This window comes from Salmo salar, chromosome ssa10 (assembly GCF_905237065.1).
Source record: "Salmo salar chromosome ssa10, Ssal_v3.1, whole genome shotgun sequence".
Classification (NCBI taxonomy): domain Eukaryota; kingdom Metazoa; phylum Chordata; class Actinopteri; order Salmoniformes; family Salmonidae; genus Salmo; species Salmo salar.
In genome coordinates this window covers 53841640-53861264 of record NC_059451.1, presented here as the reverse complement: position 1 = coordinate 53861264, position 19625 = coordinate 53841640, and the positions used below count along the sequence as shown (strand labels likewise).

The 19625-nt window shown below is 42.8% G+C and overlaps 1 protein-coding gene across 1 annotated transcript in view; it reads left to right on the top strand.

The window, feature by feature from the left end:
- The window catches only part of lmo4b (LIM domain only 4b), a 31219-nt gene extending 21369 nt beyond the window's left edge, over positions 1-9850 (top strand). The window contains exon 5 of the mRNA XM_014123657.2: positions 8641-9850. Coding sequence (XP_013979132.1) covers positions 8641-8649 — 9 coding nt within the window. The 3' untranslated portion in view covers positions 8650-9850. The remainder of the gene's footprint in view (positions 1-8640) is intronic.
- Positions 9851-19625: the final 9775 nt, after the last annotated feature.

Below are 19625 nucleotides of genomic sequence, written 5' to 3'. Positions count from 1 at the left end.
CAAATCAAATGTATTTATATAGCCCTTCGTACATCAGCTGATATCTCAAAGTGCTGTACAGAAACCCAGCCTAAAACCCCAAACAGCAAGCAATGCAATGCGTCTCTCTGCAGCAGACATGCTCTAATATGTTTGGAACATCGTATCACTATAAAATCACAGTATCGAATCACAATACAGTGCCCTGGCTTTTTTCCTATTTTGTTGTATTACAACCTTTAAATTGATTTTTATTTTTATTTCATGTAATGGACATATACAAAATAGTCCAAATTGGTGAAGTGAAATGAAAAAAGTACTTTTAAAAAAAAAAAATAATTGAAAAGTGGTGCGTGCATATGTATTCACCCCCTTTGCTATGAAGCCCCTAAATCAAATTGCAAATCAATCAAATCAAATTTATTTTTATATAGCCCTTCGTACATCAGCTGATATCTCAAAGTGCTGTACAGAAACCCAGCCTAAAACCCCAAACAGCAAGCAAAGCATGTGAAAGAAGCACGGTGGCTAGGAAAAACTCCCTAGGAAAAACTCCCTAGAAAAGGCCAAAAACCTAGGAAGAAACCTAGAGAGGAACCAGGCTATGAGGGGTGGCCAGTCCTCTTCTGGCTGTGCAGGGTGGATATTATAACAGAACATGGTCAAGATGTTAAAATGTTAAAATGTTCATAAATGACCAGCATGGTCAAATAATAATAATCATAGTAGTTGTCGAGGGTGCAACAAGCACGTCCGGTGAACAGGTCAGGGTTCCATAGCCGCAGGCAGAACAGTTGAAACTGGAGCAGCAGCACGGTGTATGGGTAAATAAGATCTGGTGCAACCAATTACCTTCAGAAGTCACATAATTAGTTAAATAAAGTCCACTTGTGTGCAATCTAAGTGTCACATGATCTGTCACATGATCTCAGTAGATATACACCTGTTCTGAAAAGCCCCAGAGTCTGCAACATCAATAAGCAAGGGGCAACACCAAGCAAACGGCACCATGAAGACCAAGGAGCTTACCAAACAGGTCAGGGACAAAGTTGTGGAGGAGTACAGATCAGGGTTGGGTTATAAAAAAAATATCCAAAACTTTGAACATCCCACAGAGCACCATTAAATCCATTATTAAAAATGTAAAGAATGTGGCACCACAACAAACCTGCCAAGAGAGGGCTGCCCATTAAAACTCACGGACCAGGCATGGAGGGCATTAATCAGAGAGTCAACAAAGAGACCAAAGAATACCCTGAAGGAGATGCAAAGCTCCACAGCGGAGATTGGAGTATCTGTCCATAGGACCACTTTAAGCCGTACACGCCACAGAGCTGGGCCTTACAGAAGAGTGTCCAGAAAAAAGCCATTGCTTAAAGTGTTCGCCAAAAGGCATGTGGGAGACTCCCCAAACATATGGAAGAAGGTTCTCTGGTCAGATGAGACTAAAATTGAGCTTTTTGGCCATCAAGATAAATGCTATGTTTGGCGCAAACGCAACTCCTCTCATCACCCCCGAGAAGCATGGTGGTGGCAGCATCATGCTGTGGGGATGTTTTTCATCGGCAGAGACTGGGAAACTGGTCGGAATTGAAGGAATGATGGATGGCTCTAAATACAGGGAAATTCTTGAGGGAAACCTGTTTCAGTCTTCCAGAGATTTGAGACTGGGACAACTTTAGGTTAAACTTCCAGCAGGACAAAAACCCTAAGCATACTGCTAAAGCAAAACTCGAGGGGAAACATTTACATGTCTTGGAATGACCTAGTCAAAGCCCAGACCTCAATCCAATTGAGAATCTGTGGTATGACTTAAAGATTGCTGTACACCAGCGGAACCCATCCTACTTGAAGGAGCTGGAGCAGTTTTGCCTTGAGGAATGGGCAAAAATCCCAGTGGCTAGATGTGCCAAGCTTATAGAGACATACCCCAAGAGACCTGCGGCTGTAATTGCTGCAAAAGGTGGGTCTACAAAGTATTGACTTTGGGGGGGTGAATAGTTATTTTTTTGTCTTGTTTCTAGCTTTTTTCACAATTAAAAAGATTTTTCATCTTCAAAGTGGTAGGCATGTTGTGTAAATCAAATGATACAAACCCCCAAAAATCCATTTTAATTCCAGGTTGTAAGTCAACAAAATAGGAAAAATGCCAAGGTGGATGAATACTTTTGCAAGCCACTGCACATATAGAATCGTAAGAATCGTGAGAATTGCAATACATACCGTATCAGCACCTAAGTATGGTGGTAATATGGTATGGTGATAATATGGTATGGTGAGGTCCCTCAGTATGGTGATAATATGGTATGGTGATGTCTCTCAGTATGGTGATAATATGGTATGGTGATAATATGGTATGGTGAGGTCCCTCAGTATGGTGATAATATGGTATGGTGAGGTCCCTCAGTATGGTGATAAAATGGTATGGTGAGGTAATTCTCAGCCCTAGCTAATACATGACTGTGTTTGTAGCTTGAGCACTGGAGGTTGTTAGCCAGTTGTTCTCAAACTAGGGTGCCACCTGTCACTCCTGTAGCCTAAGAGAAAGAGTGCAACATTTTGACTTGAAGGTCTTTGTCAGGCTTGAAACCTACCTAACATAACCCTCTGTCTGTCAGCTAATGAATGACAACTAGCTTGAACACTGGTTGTAGCTTGTAACTTTCTTAATCTTTTGTTTTGTTTTACTGAAACAAAAATAAAACTCAGCACCTTTTATTTTCGCAAGAAATAAAAGATAATATTAGAAAACTTTCAAATGAAATAAAAACAACATCATGAATCAGGGAGTTTTTGTTGTTGTTGTTGTTGTTAAAAACACGGCTCTGCTAGTTACTTACTGTATCCACACACACAGGCTACCTGTAGCTGTCAGGGCTTGGGCCAGACGAGGAAAAGTGCCATTGCCAGTGTCATTCAATCGGGAGCGAATTTGTTACAGTGACTATCATCCCCTTCAAAGAATATGACATTCTATGCAAGCCAGACACCAGTAAACAAGGGGTGTTGTCACGTCCTGACCATAGAAAGATGTTATTTTCTATGGTAGTGTAGGTCAGGGCGTGACAGGTTTTTCTCTCTCTATGTTTTCTATTTCTATGTTCAGGTTCTAGTTTTGTATTCCTATGTTGGGGTTTTGTTTGGGATGATCTCCAATTAGAGGCAGCTGGTCCTCGTTGTCTCTAATTGGAGATCATACTTAAGTAGGGTTTTTTTCCACCTAGGTTTGTGGGAGATTATCTTTGAGTCAGTGTATGTGTCACGGTTTGTTGTTTTTGTTATTCAGTTATTTATATGTAGTGCATAGTTTCACAGTGTAAATAAAATGTGGAACGACTGTCACGTCCTGACCAGTAAAAGAGGTTGTTTGTTATTGTAGTTTGGTCAGGGCGTGGCAGGGGGTGTTTGTTTTATGTGTTTTGGGGGTTTTGGTATATGTTCTATGTTAGTATATTTCTATGTCCGTGTCTAGTTTTTCTATTTCTATGTTTAGGGTTTTTGTTTGACCTTCAATTGGAGGCAGCTGTTTCTTGTTGCCTCTGATTGGAGGTCCTATTTAGTAGAGGTTTTTCAGCTTGTGTTTGTGGGTGGTTGTTTTCAGTCTAGTGTTTTGTACCTGACGGAACTGTTAAGCTGTCGTTCGTTTTTTTTGTTTTGTTTACGTGTTCAATAAAAGTTAAAATGAGCACTCAACCCGCTGCGCCTTGCTCTACTCCCTTCGACGGCCGTTACAACGACACACACGCTGCACTTTGGTCCGCTCCTCCTTTCGACAACCGTGACAGGTGTGGCTGCAGGCAGCTATAAAAACCTCATAATTTCTCACAACCTTTTTCATACTTATGATTATGTATTGACAACATTGATTAATTTACTCTTTACTGAAAGCAGCGCTGCAATAGATATTACATCTTATTGACCAAAGATGAATTTTAATTTTGGATGGGGGGGGCGATAGATCTTTCCATCATTCGGTTGGTTGAAGTACATTTTTTTTTGCTTTTCCATCATGATGAGTGACAGTAGGGCCTCCGTTGATTTATTACATCCAGTACCAGGTCTGAGATGTGACGGCGTGGCCCGCGGGTTCATCACAGATCTCATGCTGTTTGTCGATGAGGAAAGGTCTTATTGTAAATAAATGATAAAAGGTTCAACACATGCTTATAACAAGTTATAGAGCATTATATGCCATAACACAAATCTGATGAGGAAAAAGTTTGTGTAACATTCTGTATGAATAATCGCCATTTCATAAATGCACTATAACACACAACATAATGTTATAAATAAACTTCTAATGCATTATGAACAGGCTAGTCATAGAGATGCTACCAAAGTTCCAGCTATTAGTTCTGCTATTTGGGGCTTGTCCTGGTTTAGGGTTTTATCTCCCCCCTCCAGCTGAAGCAATGTCAGCCAGACCACTCATTTACTCTACTGCACTACAAACATAATAACATTAGTTTAATGTTATATAATGACATTAGTATAACATTAGTTTATTCCCCTCTTTCTGGCTGTCGTGCCAGTAGGTGATCATATCGTTGGGTCATAACACAGTTTTATTAGTGCTTCATCTGGATGTATCAGAGGACATTTTATGTGTGTGTGTGTGTGTGTGTGTGTGTGTGTGTGTGTGTGTGTGTGTGTGTGTGTGTGTGTGTGTGTGTGTGTGTGTGGGTGTGTGTGTGGGTGTGTGTGTGGGTGTGGGTCGTTGAGTGGGTGGGTGGATGTGTGTGTGTGTGTGGGTCCGCCCCGTTGCGTGAGTTGACTGTGTGTGTACCTTTGTTTGTACTTGCGGCAAGTGCTTGTGTGTGTGTGTGTGTGTGTGTGTGTGTGTGTGTGTGTGTGTGTGTGTGTGTGTGTGTGTGTGTGTGTGTGTGTGTGTGTGTGTGTGTGTGTGTGTGTGTGTGTGTGTTCAGTAAGGGGAGGAGCTGTGCTCTCAGAACATCTGAGTCTTACTGAAAGAGAGGAGTGATATTGTTGGGAGTAGGACCATACATTTCACCTTGAGTGGAGCTACGAGGGAGCTCCCTCCCTCCATTAAGCCCCTCTCCTCTCCCTCCGCTCCCTCCCTCACCAGGCCTTTTAGGGCCTCGGCACTTTTATTTTTATATATATATTTTTTTACAAATCAGCACTAAGAGCAGCTCACATTCAAATTGAAAGCCTTTGCATTATCTGGCTTAATTTTAAATGTCTGTTTAAGCCTCCCGCTCACCCCTCCAGCCCCACGTCTCTCTCACCACGCAGGCTGCAGTAAATATGAGGACTCATTGTTTATTGATGCTTCAACATCAATTGCAGTGAAACCAGCTGAATTATTAATGTTAAAATGCAATCTGAATATGGGCTCCGGTGCTTTAATTATAGGAGCGAGAGAGAGAATTATTAAACACACACACACACACTCACACGCTTAAAATGATCTTGCTGAGGAGGCACTTTATTGAATGTATATTATGTTCCCGTATTGGGATGGATCCGGGATGCATTCAGGAGTATATTATGTTCCCGTATTGGGATGGATCCGGGATGCATTCAGGAGTATATTATGTTCCCGTATTGGGATGGATCCGGGATGCATTCAGGAGTATATTATGTTTCCGTATTGGGATGGATCCGGGATGCATTCAGGAGTATATTATGTTCCCGTATTGGGATGGATCCGGGATGCATTCAGGAGTATATTATGTTTCCGTATTGGGATGGATCCGGGATGCATTCAGGAGTATATTATGTTTCCGTATTGGGATGGATCCGGGATGCATTCAGGAGTATATAATGTTCCCGTATATTGGGATAGATCCGGGATGCATTCAGGAGTATATAATGTTCCCGTATATTGGGATGGATTCTGGGATGCATTCAGGAGTATATTATGTTTCCGTATTGGGATGGATTCCGGGATGCATTCAGGAGTATATTATGTTCCCGTATTGGGATGGGTCCGGGATGCATTCAGGAGTATATTATGTTCCCGTATATTGGGATGGATTCCGGATGTATTCAGGAGTATAGGACCCCTAATTGTGTGTGGCCTTCCTCCTCCTATTCAGTTTTAAAGAACAGTACTTTAGTAAACACAGAGTGGTTGTAACTCTTCCAGCAGTCTCAAAAGCACAAAACATTGTGTGATTTCACAGTGACATAATTGGTGTTGTCTGTGTCAGTGGCGGCGACAACACGGCAGTGTCGGCGGCGGCAGTGCAGGACATTTGATGCTCATTTATTAAGTAGCTTCCCGGCTTCACCCTAATCACTTTGTTCAGGACAGACAAATAACCTTTCATTCTCATCCAGTGTCTGAACTCTGGGGAACCAGACCGTCCCAGTCAGCTACAGCACTCTAATTAGCCCCAAAGTGGGGCTTCGCAATTACTAATAGACTAAAGCCTTCTCAGTGGTTGCAGCGAATAGAAGAACAGGGGATGTAAATTGCCCCCTAGAATCTTAAAAACAAAAAGAGAAATATGGAGAATAAAAAGTTCTGACTGTTCTGACAGCAAAACAGAATAGAATGGTTCCTCAGACACATTCTAATTATCTTTGTTCCTCTGTATTTTTCTCTTTCACAAAGAACTTTGTCAATACTCTTGGGATTGTGTTTGTTAGAGCATTGTTAGAATTATAAGAAAAAATACTCACTTTATAAATGTGCTTCACAAAGCCTCACTGATCAATAAATGAAGTGCAGGCTTTAAAGGAGCTGGCAAAAGTGAGTAGAATCTTCATAAGACAGACACAAGAAATGTAGACGCCATTTTGAAACATTGCTTCTGTGTGACTGAGAATGAGGAGGCTAAGAGAATGACAAGGGAATGGCAAATAAGAATGGCACCATATGAGATTGGCAAACATACAGTGAATTGAGAAATCACGTAACTCAGCTAAACAAAAAGAAGAAGAAACTGTACTATGGAACAAAGATAAATGATATAAAGAATGATAGTAAAAAGCTCTGGAGTACCTTAAATGTAATTCTAGGTAGAAAAGCTAACTCAGCTCCATTGTTCATTGAGGCTGATGGCTTGTTCATAACAAAACCCTTTGATATTGCCAACCACTTTAATAACTTTTTTTGTAGACATGATTAGCAAACTTAGGAATGACATGCAAACAATTGATATCATTGATATCATTGATCATAACATATTGCTTGAAAATATAACATCCTCTGTCTTATCATGGATGGACAGTTATATATCCAATAGAACACAGAGGGTTTTCTTTAATGGAAGCCTCTCTAATGCAAATTTGGTTAAGTGTGGTGTACCACAGGGCAGCCGGCTTGGACCATTATTGTTTTCTGTGTTTACTAATGACCTTCCACTGACCTTGAATCAAGCCTGTGTGTCCATGTATGCTGATAATTCAACAGTATACACGTCGGCTGCAACAGTAAAATAAGTAGCTGACACCCTTAACACAGAGCTCCAGTCAGTTTTGAAGTGGGTAGCAAGCAGTAGGCCGGTGCTAAATATTTAAAAGCATATTTCTTGGGATAAATCACTCGCTCAACCCTAAACCTCATATTATTGAATAATGTGTCTATTGAGAAACTTGAGGAGACTAAACTGCTGGGTGTCCTCTTTGATATCAAGCTATCATGGTCAAAACATATTGACTTAATGGATACTAAAGCGGGAAGCGGTCTTTCCATCCTAAGGTGTTTCACAATATCACCGTTCAACCAGACAGACCCTAGTTTTATCGCACCTGGACTACTGTCCAGTTGGGTGGTCACGTGCAGCAAAGAAGGACGTAGGCAAATTGCAGTTGGTCCATAACAGAGCAGCACGTATTGCACTTAGTTGTATACGGAGGACGAATGTCAATGACATGCATGTCAATCTCTCCTGGCTTAAAGAGATTGACTGCATCACTATTGGTCTTTGTGCGAGGTATTGATGTGTTGATGATACCGAACTGTCTGTTCAAGTAGTTGACACACAGTTCGGACACTCGTGTGTCAACTACAAGACATGCAACCAGAGGTCTCTTCACGGTCCCCAGGTCAAGAACAGAGGCTGGGAAACACACAGTTATAATAGAGACATGACTACATGGAACTCTCTGCCACCCCAGGTAACTCAAGCTAGCAATAAAAACAGATTTAAAAAAACAGATTAAAAAATACCTTACGGTATGACAGGGAATGTGAAGAGACACACAGACAGTTGTATGCATTTTGTATTATATTTTGTATTGTATTATGTAGTGATATGTGATACTTGGTTGTGATACGACTGTGACATGTGGTTGTCTCGCCTGGCTATCTTTAGATGAATGCACTAGCTGTGGGTCGCTCTGAATGGGAACGTCTGCTGAATGACTAAATTGTAATGTAAATGTAGTGCTATGTATTTTTATCTTTATTATGTATTTTATTTGTTGTGTTTTGTTTCCTGTTTGGACCCCAGGAAGCGTAGCCTTGGCGACAGCTAATTGGGGATCCTAATAAATACTAAATGCAAAATATCAGTAAGACCGGGGAAGTGAAGATTGTTAATTATTGTTGTTTTCATGTATCTTTTTTTGTCGATTGAATTTCCAGTTAAACTTATTATGCCCTTTTTCAACATTTCGCAACATTTCTCAACATTTCTCAACATTTTGCAACTTCTAACTTTTCTTCTCTTTGTCCCTGTCTCTCAGGTGTGTTAGGAGGGAGGTGTGCAAGAAGCAGGATGTGTGCCTTCATTTTAACCCTAGCTTATTGTCACCCACTACTTTCTGGATCCCTGTACCATCCCTCCTGCCCTGCCCCCCAGCCCTCCACCTGCTCTCCAGGCACCCAGACTCTTACCTGAGCCCCCAGGCAGCCTCCTCAATCTACCAAGACCCCCGCTTCTCTCCGTACAAAACACCCACCCTCGTCCCCACCCTAACTCCCTTTTACGGGTGAACATACCCCCGCTTATGATGCGCCTGAGATGTGATTCTGAGGACTCCATGATTCTGACACTGGACTAAAAGGAGACTTGATCAGAACTGGAGGGACACTGAGAAAGAGAGGAAGAGGAACCGATTTGAGGATGGACAGAACGAGACAAAGAAAGAGAGAAAAATACAAAATGAAGCTAATCAAGTTGCGGTTGTTTTTAAAATCTGCACACAGTTGTACATTTGTTTTTGTTTTGTTTTAAGTATCGGGGAAAGAAACGACTGTCTCCTTTAAATGTATCCCTCTATTCTTTTTCCATCCTACTTTCCTTCCAACCTGATATTCCCTCGTTCTTTATTTGAAGTGTTGTGAAGAGACTGTGTTTCTATTTTGGTGGTATATAAAACAAGACTAGGTTAAAAAGTATCCGTGGCTTTTTTGTGGAAACGTAATACCATTATGATGAGCATTCTCTTGGTGTATTTGTAAAACTACCATGTATGTATGCATGTAAATGTTTTTGTCCTGACGTGGCTCACAGTACATTCTGCTCCTGACACAGCCTAAAGGACCATACAGACCATAACGAATGTGGGCCGTGTGCAGCAGGTGTCTGTCCTATCGCCTCTGACCACAAACCACGGCCGTCAGTTTCTGTTCATTTACCGACGATTCTACATGTTGAATCACCACCGCTCATCGACACCTAGCAGATGATCTACTGCACACAGCCAATGTTGGTGTTGGTCTTTCCTGTCCTTAACCCCTACTCCTCTCCTCGCAACCTAAACCTGAACCTGAACCTAAACCTGAACCTGAACCCATGGCTTAACAAAAGAAAGATGTTCAGAGTCACTAATGTAGAGATTTTCACCAACCCTATAAATTCATGAATGAAAGAAAAATCTATTTGTGATATTTTCAGAGACATTTGCTCCAGTATGGTGTATTTGATTAATAAAAATAATTAAGATACAGAAACGCTTCCTCAATTTACTGCTGGCAGTTCTACACTTTATTTTACCCAACATATTCCATAATTTATTGAATTTTACACTTGGCAGTCTGCCAGTGATTAAAATGACAGAAGTTGGCTTGAACTTGGGTAGGCTACATATAATAAACTTTATTAGTTCTGTGTTTTAAACTACATTTACTATAAGTATTGAGGGATTTCAGTTCTTATTTGACTGTAATTTACCGTATGGTCATCCTGGTTTGTTTTTCATTACATTTCCGTAGCTAATTTATTTCCAACAGTCCTGTTTTTAGTCCAAATGGAACGGGATAATAACTGCATTTACTCTTATTCATTGTCCAGACACTCCTCTCTTTAATGACAGGCCTTCACTATGAAACTACTCACATTACGAATATAGAAAAATAAGATTTCTGCATAGCCGTTATCAGTTCTAATGAGGAGGAACACCTAACTCAACTGAAAATGCATAAACATGTTTTTTCTCTCTTTCCTGATCAAATTAACATTTTCCATTTATCAACCCTAATGCTCTGTTAGGTCATCAAACCTAATTCTCTGTTAGGTCATCAACTTTAGTACTCTGGTAGAAGTAGTGGAACATATATCTTTGAAGATTCAATTACCGCCTAGAGAGAGAAGGTAGAGAGCGAGAGAAGACAGACTGAGAGGATAGGGAGAGAGAGAGAGAGAAGGTAGAGAGAGAGATGGAGAGAGAGAGAGAAGGTAGAGAGAGAGAGAAGGTAGAGAGAGAGATAGAGAGAGAGAGGGAGAGAGAGAGAGAAGGTAGAGAGCGAGAGAATGCAGACAGAGAGGGTGGAGAGAGATAGAGAAGATAGAGAGAGAGAGGGTAGAGAGTGAGAGGAGAGAAAGAGGGGGAGAGAGAGAAGGTAGAGAGTGAGAGAATACAGACAGAGTGTGTGGAGAGAAAGAGAGAGAGAAGGTAGAGAGAGAGAGAGAGAGAGAGAGAGAGAGAGAGAGAAAGGTGTCTCCATAGCAGGCACAAATTGAATGGGCTATTTGTAGAACATATGTGTTTGAAGTGGTTGTAGACCTAATAGGTGTGAGGAAGGAAGGACACTGGTAATGGCTACTATGCTGCCATGCTTATCCACAATGGCTAGGTGATTCCCAAATTACACACTGTTCATATATAGTGCACTACTTTTGACCAGGGCCCATAGGGCTTTGGTAAAATGTGTATCTTTTCAGCACACGTCTTCGGGGCATGGACTCTACAAGGTGTCGAAAGTGTTCCACAGGGATGCAGGCCCATGTTGACTCCAATTTCTCCCAAAGTTGTGTCAAATTGGCTGGATATCCTTTGGGTGGTGGACCATTCTTGATACACACGGGAAACTGTTGAATGTCAAAAACCCAGAAGCATTGCAGTTCTTGACACAAACCGGTGTGCCTGGCACCTACTTGATATCGTACCCCGTTCAAAGGCACTTAAATCTTTTGTATTGCCTATTCACCCTCTGAATGGCACATATACACCATCCATGTCTCAATTGTCTCAAAGCTTAAAAATCCTTCTTTAACCTGTTTCCTCCCCTTTATCTATACTGATTAGTTGATTTTACAAGTCTTATCATTAAGGGATCATAACTTTTACCTGGATTTACCTGGTCAGTCTTTGTCATTGAAGGATCTTAATGTTTCGTATACTCGGTGGATATACTACTTTCTACTACTACTTGTTGGTGTTGCATGTTTTGAAATATTGACCTAAATTCCATACCACCCCACGAACGTTGTCACTGCTGAAACATAGTGAAAAAAAGGGTGGACCATGTACAGTAGTGACCATTTTGACAAACCGTCTATTACAGATTCATTTGGATGACATTCTATTTCCATACCTAATTAACAACATGGTAAAAACATTATTTTTAACCTGATGTTCAAAACTTTTACGTTTCATTCAGAGAAATATAATCTCTATTGTTCTCTGTAAAATGTTAAATGTTGAATTACTTATGCATCTAATTAATGATGTTGTTAGATGTTTAAATGAACACTTTACCCAGCTTTATTTTGGCAAAATAACAGGCGTTTCGGTGTCAAGTGTGAATCATAGAGATACATAGAGAACTCTTGATGGATATAACTCTATGTAGTATAAACAAGTAGAGTACACTAGAGTAAAGTACGGTAGGGTACATTACAGTAGAGTACAGTAGAACACAGTATAGTAAAGTACAGAACATTAGAGTACATTACAGTAGAGTACAGTAGAACACAGTGCAGTAGAGTACAGTATAGTAGAGTACATTAAACCACAGTATAGTAGAGTACAGAACATTAGAGTACATTACAGTAGAGTACGGTAGAACACAGTGCAGTAGAGTACACAACATTAGAGTACATTACATTAGAGTACAGTAGAACACAGTGCAGTAGAGTACACAACATTAGAGTACATTACAGTAGAGTACAGTAGAACACAGTGCAGTAGAGTACACAACATTAGAGTACATTACAGTAGAGTACAGTAGAACACAGTGCAGTAGAGTACACACCATTAGAGTACATTACAGTAGAGTACAGTAGAACACAGTACTGTAGAGTACATTACATTAGGGTACAGTAGAACACAGTACAGTAGGATAGAGTAAACAACATGTTTGTTATTGCCTTGGATTGAATTAGAACATAATCATGATGTAAATAAATGTTACTACGTTTGGAGATTCAACTCTTTTTTTAATATTGTTTTATTTGGGGGGGGGGGGGGAAATATCTCTCTGTTCCACTCTATGTTGTAAAAATCAAAATGAAGTCTGAAAGACACAAAAATGAGAGAGAAAAGGAACTCACCTATAGCACACAGAACGATCTACCCTCTTACAGCCAAACGCTACGACAATCTTTCTTTGGCTTCTCTTGTCATCGTTAAGACTGGCTAAAATATCCTGTCTGAACAGGTGTAGTAGCAATGTTCTTTCCTTCCCACTGAAAAGCATCTGGAATCTAAATCATACCTTGTTTCAAACTCTCACAGACAAATGTATTGAAACAGAAAGCCTGGACATTCAATTGTAATAAAACATTTTAAAAAAGAACGCCAATCTTTGACCCGAGCCGGGAGTTGTTGGAGATTTGTTGGACATCAGGCAGAAATTAACACAACCCTTTAAGTATGGTGTGAATGGAGTCTCTCATATACTGGCTGAGCAAACGGAGCAGTTATGCACTGGCCACGTGAACCTAGACGGAAAGGTCATGAACTGGTTATGGCTCACCAATTAAAACTGTCGGGTTATTCCTCAGTTTACTCCAAATCAACCTATTGTATGTACACAAGGGTGATTCAGTGGCACGTTGTCAACCTTTTAAACTGCTTGTTTTTTATCTTCTCAATGTTTTTTATTGTTGTTTTTAAATTATAGTTTAATGCATTTCAAATAAATCATTTTCTCTAGTCATAATAACATTCAAATGATGGTATGAGACAGACAGTAAGTCCGTCTGCGTTGGAATGTAGGCTATCCCTTTGTGGAGGTCTGCTGTACTGTAATATTCTGACCTAATGAATCACTATTCACCAAAGGTCATTCATCTAAACACATTTAACAATTTCAACCCTCTCTCCAATGTCAGGTTTTTCAGAGTCATTCATGTGCACGTAATCCATACGCCGGGACAGAGCTCTGATGTACCAGGGAGAAGCCTAATGCATCTCACCCACAACAATAGAATACACTTAAATGGCATGTCTTACCGCTGGGAAATTTGCTCAAACTTGAGCTCTTGGGGACACTGATAATGGAGGCACACTGGTACACTGTAGAACAGTAGGTGAGTGGTTTATAGACAAAGACAATTTCTCTATCTGTTATATTGTGACGTCTTAATTTAGCAGAGGTCTTTTAATTGATACAAAGCTTTATTGCTGCCAACAAGGTAAAATAAGTGAATCTAAGTCATTTGAGATTTGATAAAGGTTTGTAAATTGACGCAAAAAAATAATTTTGTGGACAGTGGTGGAAAAATAATTCAATTGTCATACTTGAGTGAAAGTAAAGATACCTTAATAGAAAATGACTCGAGTAAAAGTGAAAGTCACCCAGTAAAATACTACTTGAGTAAAAGTCCAAAAGTATTTGGTTTAAAATATTCTTAAGTATCACAAGTAAATGGAATTGCTCAAATGTACTCAAAAGTAAAAGCAAAAGTATAAACTATTTCAAGCTCCTTATATTAAGCAAACTAGTCCGCACCATATATATACACTGCTCAAAAAAATAAAGGGAACACTTAAACAACACAATGTAACTCCAAGTCAATCACACTTCTGTGAAATCAAACTGTCCACTTAGGAAGCAACACTGATTGACAATAAATGTCACATGCTGTTGTGCAAATGGAATAGACAACAGGTGGAAATTATAGGCAATTAGCAAGACAACCCCAATAAAGGAGTGGTTCGGCAGGTGGTGACCACAGACCACTTCTCAGTTCTTATGCTTCCTGGCTGATGTTTTGGTCACTTTTGAATGCTGGCGGTGCTTTCACTCTAGTGGTAGCATGAGACGGAGTCTACAACCCACATAAGTGGCTCAGGTAGTACAGCTCATCCAGGATGGCACATCAATGCGAGCTGTGGCAAGAAGGTTTGCTGTGTCTGTCAGCGTAGTGTCCAGAGCATGGAGGCGCTACCAGGAGACAGGCCAGTACATCAGGAGACGTGGAGGAGGCCGTAGGAGGGCAACAACCCAGCAGCAGGACCGCTACCTCCGCCTTTGTGCAAGGAGGAGCAGGAGGAGCACTGCCAGAGCCCTGCAAAATGACCTCCAGCAGGCCACAAATGTGCATGTGTCTGCTCAAACGGTCAGAAACAGACTCCTTGAGGGTGGTATGAGGGCCCGACGTCCACAGGTTGGGGTTTTGCTTACAGCCCAACACCGTGCAGGACGTTTGGCATTTGCCAGAAAACACCAAGATTGGCAAATTCGCCACTGGCGCCCTGTGCTCTTCACAGATGAAGCAGGTTCACACTGAGCACATGTGACAGAGTCTGGAGACGCCGTGGAGAACATTCTGCTGCCTGCAACATCCTCCAGCATGACCGGTTTGGCGGTGGGTCAGTCATGGTGTGGGGTGGCATTTCTTTGGGGGGCCGCACAGCCCTCCATGTGCTTGCCAGAGGTAGCCTGACTGCCATTAGGTACCGAGATGAGATCCTCAGACCCCTTGTGAGACCATATGCTGGTGCGGTTGGCCCTGGGTTCCTCCTAATGCAAGACAATGCTAGACCTCATGTGGCTGGAGTGTGTCAGCAGTTCCTGCAAGAGGAAGGCATTGATGCTATGGACTGGCCCGCCCGTTCCCCAGACCTGAATCCAATTGAGCACATCTGGGACATCATGTCTCGCTCCATCCACCAAGGCCACGTTGCACCACAGACTGTCCAGGAGTTGGCGGATGCTTTAGTCCAGGTCTGGGAGGAGATCCCTCAGGAGACCATCCGCCACCTCATCAGGAGCATGCCCAGGCGTTGTAGGGAGGTCATACAGGCACGTGGAGGCCACACACACTACTGAGCCTTATTTTGACTTGTTTTAAGGACATTACATCAAAGTTGGATCAGCCTGTAGTGTGGTTTTCCACTTTAATTTTGAGTGTGACTCCAAATCCAGACCTCCATGGGTTGATAAATTGGATTTCCATTGATTATTTTTGTGTGATTTTGTTGTCAGCACATTAAACTATGTAAAGAAAAAAGTATTTAATAAGATTATTTCATTCATTCAGATCTAGGATGTGTTATTTTAGTGTTCCCTTTATTTTTTAGAGCAGTATATATATATATATATATATATATAATTTTTTTTTTTACGGATAGCCAGGGGCACACTCCAACACTCAGACATAATTTACAAATTAAGCATTTGTGTTTAGTGAGTCCGCGATCAGATCAGAGGCAGTAGGGATGTTCTCTTGATAAGCATGTGAATTGGACCATTTTCCTGTCAAAATGTAACAAGTACTTTTGGGTGTCCATTTCTTTAGGAATGTAGTTAAGTAAAATAAAAAGTAAAGTAAACTACAGATACCCCCCCCCAAAAAACGACTTAATAAGTAGTACTTTTACATATTTTTTTACTTTACAGTACTTTACACCACTGGTTGTGGGTTACAAAAATAATTACATAGTTGGAATGAAAGAAAGCATCTCGTTGGGTCTAATTTGACAATTTCACAAAGGTGACAATAAGGTGATGAAAGGGAAGGGGATAAACGATGGTGTGTTGAAAAGGTCTAACCAGGGTGATGGTGTGGGGTAGTTTGTCTTCATTGTTTTCACCGCATGTTTACACCTGCATACTTGTAATATTTGCTCAAGTCACAGCTTGCTTGACATTTCAGAAGGTGCCTCTGTTATTATAGTTCTTTGGAGTGTTAATGACATATCTTGTGAGTCCAAAAGATACTGTACTTTTAAACTGTGTAAAATAACATCGTAAGTAAACTGATAGATCTACAAGTCAATTCAACAAAGAGCGTCAGATCGAGAGACCATAGATGGGAACAGTCCTCACGAAGCCGTTTTTTACCCCTGAAATGATGATCTTTTCCCCAGTCGCTCCCCAGGCTCCGCTACTCCCCAACGTAACATGCATTTACCATTACGGCTAGTACAGAGTACCATTACCACAAGTACAGAGCAAATAAACTGTGCGCTGCCATTAATACGCTGAAAGCCAGCTGGCTAGAATGGTCTATGGTACGTTAACTGAGCCTATTGAAGTAAAAAAATTAAAAAAAAGGCCTCTGGAAAGTATTACTTCCTCCACTTACTTTAGGCACCGTTGCCCATAATATATCCATCTATTATTTACACAACAATCAATAATTAAACTGGTTGAAGATTGACTTTTCTTCCAACTCCTTAAACCGCGATTAACACATAGGTTTGTCTGCAGACCACCCCACACCAGAACAGACCACACCAGACCATACCACACCGTAACAGACCACACCAGACCACACCACACCATACCATACCACACCATACCATACCAGACCACACCGTAACAGACCATACCACACCGTAACAGACCACACCAGACCACACCACACCATACCATACCACACCGTAACAGACCAGACCACACCGTAACAGAACACACCAGACCACACCACACCATACCACACCACACCAGACCATACCACACCGTAACAGACCACACCAGACCACACCACACCATACCACACCACACCATACCAGACCACACCGTAACAGACCAGACCACACCGTAACAGACCACACCAGACCACACCACACCATACCACACCGCACCATACCAGACCACACCGTAACAGACCACACCAGACCATACCACACCGTAACAGACCACACCAGACCACACCACACCATACCACACCACACCATACCAGACCACACCGTAACAGACCACACCAGACCATACCACACCGTAACAGACCACACCAGACCACACCACACCATACCACACCACACCATACCAGACCACACCGTAACAGACCAGACCACACCGTAACAGACCACACCACACCATATCAGACCAGACCACACCAGACCAGACCACACCACACCATACCAGACCACACCGTAACAGACCAGACCACACCGTAACAGACCACACCACACCATATCAGACCAGACCACACCAGACCAGACCACACCACACCGTAACAGACCACCCCACACCAGACCATACCACATCACACCATACCATACCAGACCACACCATACCAGACCACACCACACCGTAACAGACCACACCAGACCACACCACACCATACCAGACCACACCACACCATACCAGACCACAAAACACCATACCAGACCACACCACACCGTAAAAGACCATACCACACCAGACCACACCACACCGCAACAGACCACACCATACCAGACCACACCGTAACAGACCACACCACACCACACCACACCGTAAAAGACCACACCACACCATACCAGACCACACCACACCGTAACAGACCACACCACACCACACCGTAACAGACCACACCATACCAGACCACACCACACCACACCGTAACAGACCACACCACACCATACCAGACCGTAACAGACCACACCACACCATACCAGACCAGACCACACAACACCATACCGGACCAGACCACACCAGACCACACCACACCGCAACAGACCACACCACACCACACCACACCATAGCAGACCACACCACACCAGACCACACCATACCAGAAAACACCCCACCAGACCACACCATATCATACCAGACCACACCATACCATACCAGACCACACTACACCACAACATACCATAGCAGACCACACCACACCACACCACACTAGACGAGACCAGCACACCAGACCACACCATACCATACCAGGCCACACAATACCAGACCACACCACAACATACCATAGCAGACCACACCACACCAGACCAGACCAGACCAGACCACAGCACTCCATACCAGACCACACCACACCAGACGACACCACTCCATACCAGACCACACCAGACCACACCACTCCATTCCAGACCACACCGTAACAGACAACACCACACCACACTGTAACAGACCACACCACACCACACCATACCAGACCAGACCAGACCACACCAGACCACACCGTAACAGACCACACCACACCATACCAGACCAGACCAGACCACACCAGACCAGACCAGACCACACCACACCAGACCATACCACACCAGACCACACCACAGCATACCATACCATACCACACCAGACCACACCACACCATACCATACCATACCACACCAGACCATACCACACCAGACCACACCACACCACACCATACCATACCACACCAGACCAGACCACACCATACAATACCATACCAGACCACACCACACCATACCAGACCACACCAGACCACACCACACCATACAACAACAGACCACACCACACCATACCACAACAGACCACACCATACCAGACCACACCACACCACACCATACCAGACCAGACCACACCACACCATACAACAACATACCATAGCAGACCACACCACACCACAACAGACCACACCACACCAGACCACACCACACCAGACCACACCACACCACACCATACCATATCAAACCAGTCCACACCACACCACACCAGACCACACCAGACCACACCACACCACACCATACCATATCAAACCAGTCCACACCACACCACACCAGACCACACCAGACCACACCACACCATACCACACCACACCATAGCAGACCACACCACACCACACCAGACCACACCATAACACAACATACCATAGCAGACCACACCATACCATACCAGACCACACCACACCACAACATACCATAGCAGACCACACCACACCACACAACACCACTCCATACCAGACCACACCAGACCACACCACTCCATACCAGACCACACCACACCAGACCACACCACACCACACCAGACCAGACCAGACCACACCAGACCACACCATACAACACCACACCAGACCATACCACACCGTAACAGACCACACCAGACCACACCACACCATACCACATCACACCATACCAGACCACACCGTAACAGACCAGACCAAACCGTAACAGACCACACCAGACCACACCACACCATACCACACCACACCATACCAGACCACACCGTAACAGACCACACCAGACCATACCACACCGTAACAGACCACACCAGACCACACCACACCATACCACACCACACCATACCAGACCACACCGTAACAGACCACACCAGACCATACCACACCGTAACAGACCACACCAGACCACAC